We start from the raw sequence: 1910 nt of genomic DNA on the forward strand, positions 1-1910 counted from the left end.
ATCTTTCTCCTCAACGCAACGCAAGTTTTGTTGTTTGAGTTCCTGGTTTGTTGTTTGCAAGGCGGCCATATTTGCCTTCTCCTTAACACAACGCTTCTTCAGTTGTCTGATTTCCTGGTATCTCTCAAAAAAAGCAGCTAACTTTACAGCTCTCTCCTCAACACAACGCTCCTTCTCTTGTTTCAGTGTTTTGTTTTCCTTCAACAAAGCAGCCATCTCTACACCTTGCTCCTCAACACAGGGTTCCATCTGTTGTTCCAGTTCCTGGTTTCTCTCATGCAAAGCAACTATCTCTGCATCCTTCTCCTCCACACAACGTTCCATCTGTTGTTTCCAGTTCCTGGTTTCTATCATGCGAAGCAACTATCTCTGCATCCTTCTCCTCCACACAACGTTCCATCTGTTGTTCCAGTTCCTGGTTTCTCTCATGCAAAGCAACTATCTCTGCATCCTTCTCCTCAACACAACGTTCCTTCTTTTGTTCCAGTTCCTGGTTTCTCTCATGCGAAGCAACTATCTCTGCATCCTTCTCCTCCACACAACGTTCCATCTGTTGTTCCAGTTCCTGGTTTCTATCATGCGAAGCAACTATCTCTGCATCCTTCTCCTCCACACAACGTTCCATCTGTTGTTCCAGTTCCTGGTTTCTCTCATGCAAAGCAACTATCTCTGCATCCTTCTCCTCAACACAACGTTCCTTCTTTTGTTCCAGTTCCTGGTTTCTCTCATGCGAAGCAACTATCTCTGCATCCTTCTCCTCCACACAGGGTTCTTTCAGTTGTTTGAGATCCTGGTTTGTCTTTCTCAAGGCGGCCATCTCTGCTTTTTCCTTCTCGTGCATCTTGAGGAGCTTTCCATATTTCATGTTCAGTTCCTCATTCTTTCCGCGCAAGACTTTCTGCTCAATTTCCAGGGCATTCATGTTCACATCGTGCCTAACTTCTAGTTCCACTTTCACCTCCACATCCTCCTTCTTGTCCATCTTCACCTCCTCCACCACACAACGTTCCTTCTCTTGTTTCAGTGTTTGGTTTTCCTTCAGAAAAGTAGCTATCTCTGCATCTTTCTCCTCAACGCAACGCAAGTTTTGTTGTTTGAGTTCCTGGTTTGTTGTTTGCAAGGCGGCCACATTTGCCTCCTCCTTAACACAACGCTTCTTCAGTTGTCTGATTTCCTGGTTTCTCTCACGATAAGCAGCTAACTTTACAGCTCTCTCCTCAACACAACGCTCCTTCAGTTGTGTGATTTCCTGGTTTTTTGTTTGCAAGGCGGCCATATTTCCCTCCTCCTTAACACAACGCTTCTTCAGTTGTGTGATTTCCTGGTTTTTTCTCACGCAGAGCAGCTACGTTTCCAGCTCTCTCCTCAACACAACGCTCCTTCAGTTGTGTGATTTCCTGGTTTCTCTCACGCAGAGCAGTTATCTTTACAGCTTTCTCCTCAACACAACGATCCTTTAGTTGTTTGAGTTCTTGGTTAGTCTTTTGCAAGGCGGCCATCTTTGCATCTTTCTCCTCAACACAACACTCAAGCTTATCCCTGAAAGTCCTCTCCTGCTCCAGCAACAACTTCATTTCCTGATTTTCTTTTTGCAGAATCTCGAGCTTGGCTGCTAGCTCATCTCTATTGTTCATCTCCATCTCTACTGCTGTGACAAAATGACCTGTTGTTTAGCAAACTAAATGTAATTGTTCGACTCAATTAACGTCACAAAAATCCCACAAAAGTTGAGTTCACTTGTGAAGATTATCTCGCTAAAAAAACTGTAAGTATCCCTAATCTCTTCAATGATCTGACACGAGCTGGACAAATTCCTTCTGCCTTCTGCCTAATTCTCTGATGCTCTGATGAATTCCCCGTCACAGCCAGGTCCTGCAAACTCTTAGAATATCAATGCAGAATTCAGAATT

The 1910-nt window shown here is 44.2% G+C and overlaps 1 protein-coding gene across 1 annotated transcript; it reads right to left on the minus strand.

The window, feature by feature from the left end:
- Positions 1 to 274: 274 nt before the first annotated feature.
- Positions 275 to 1324, minus strand: LOC117451959 (trichohyalin-like). Its single transcript, XM_034090344.2, has one exon. The coding sequence runs from the start codon at positions 1274 to 1276 to the stop codon at positions 275 to 277; it is 1002 nt and encodes a 333-aa protein (XP_033946235.2). The 5' UTR covers positions 1277 to 1324.
- Between the last annotated feature and the right edge of the window lie 586 nt (positions 1325 to 1910).

The sequence above is a fragment of the Pseudochaenichthys georgianus genome, chromosome 1 (genome assembly GCF_902827115.2).
Source record: "Pseudochaenichthys georgianus chromosome 1, fPseGeo1.2, whole genome shotgun sequence".
Taxonomy (NCBI): domain Eukaryota; kingdom Metazoa; phylum Chordata; class Actinopteri; order Perciformes; family Channichthyidae; genus Pseudochaenichthys; species Pseudochaenichthys georgianus.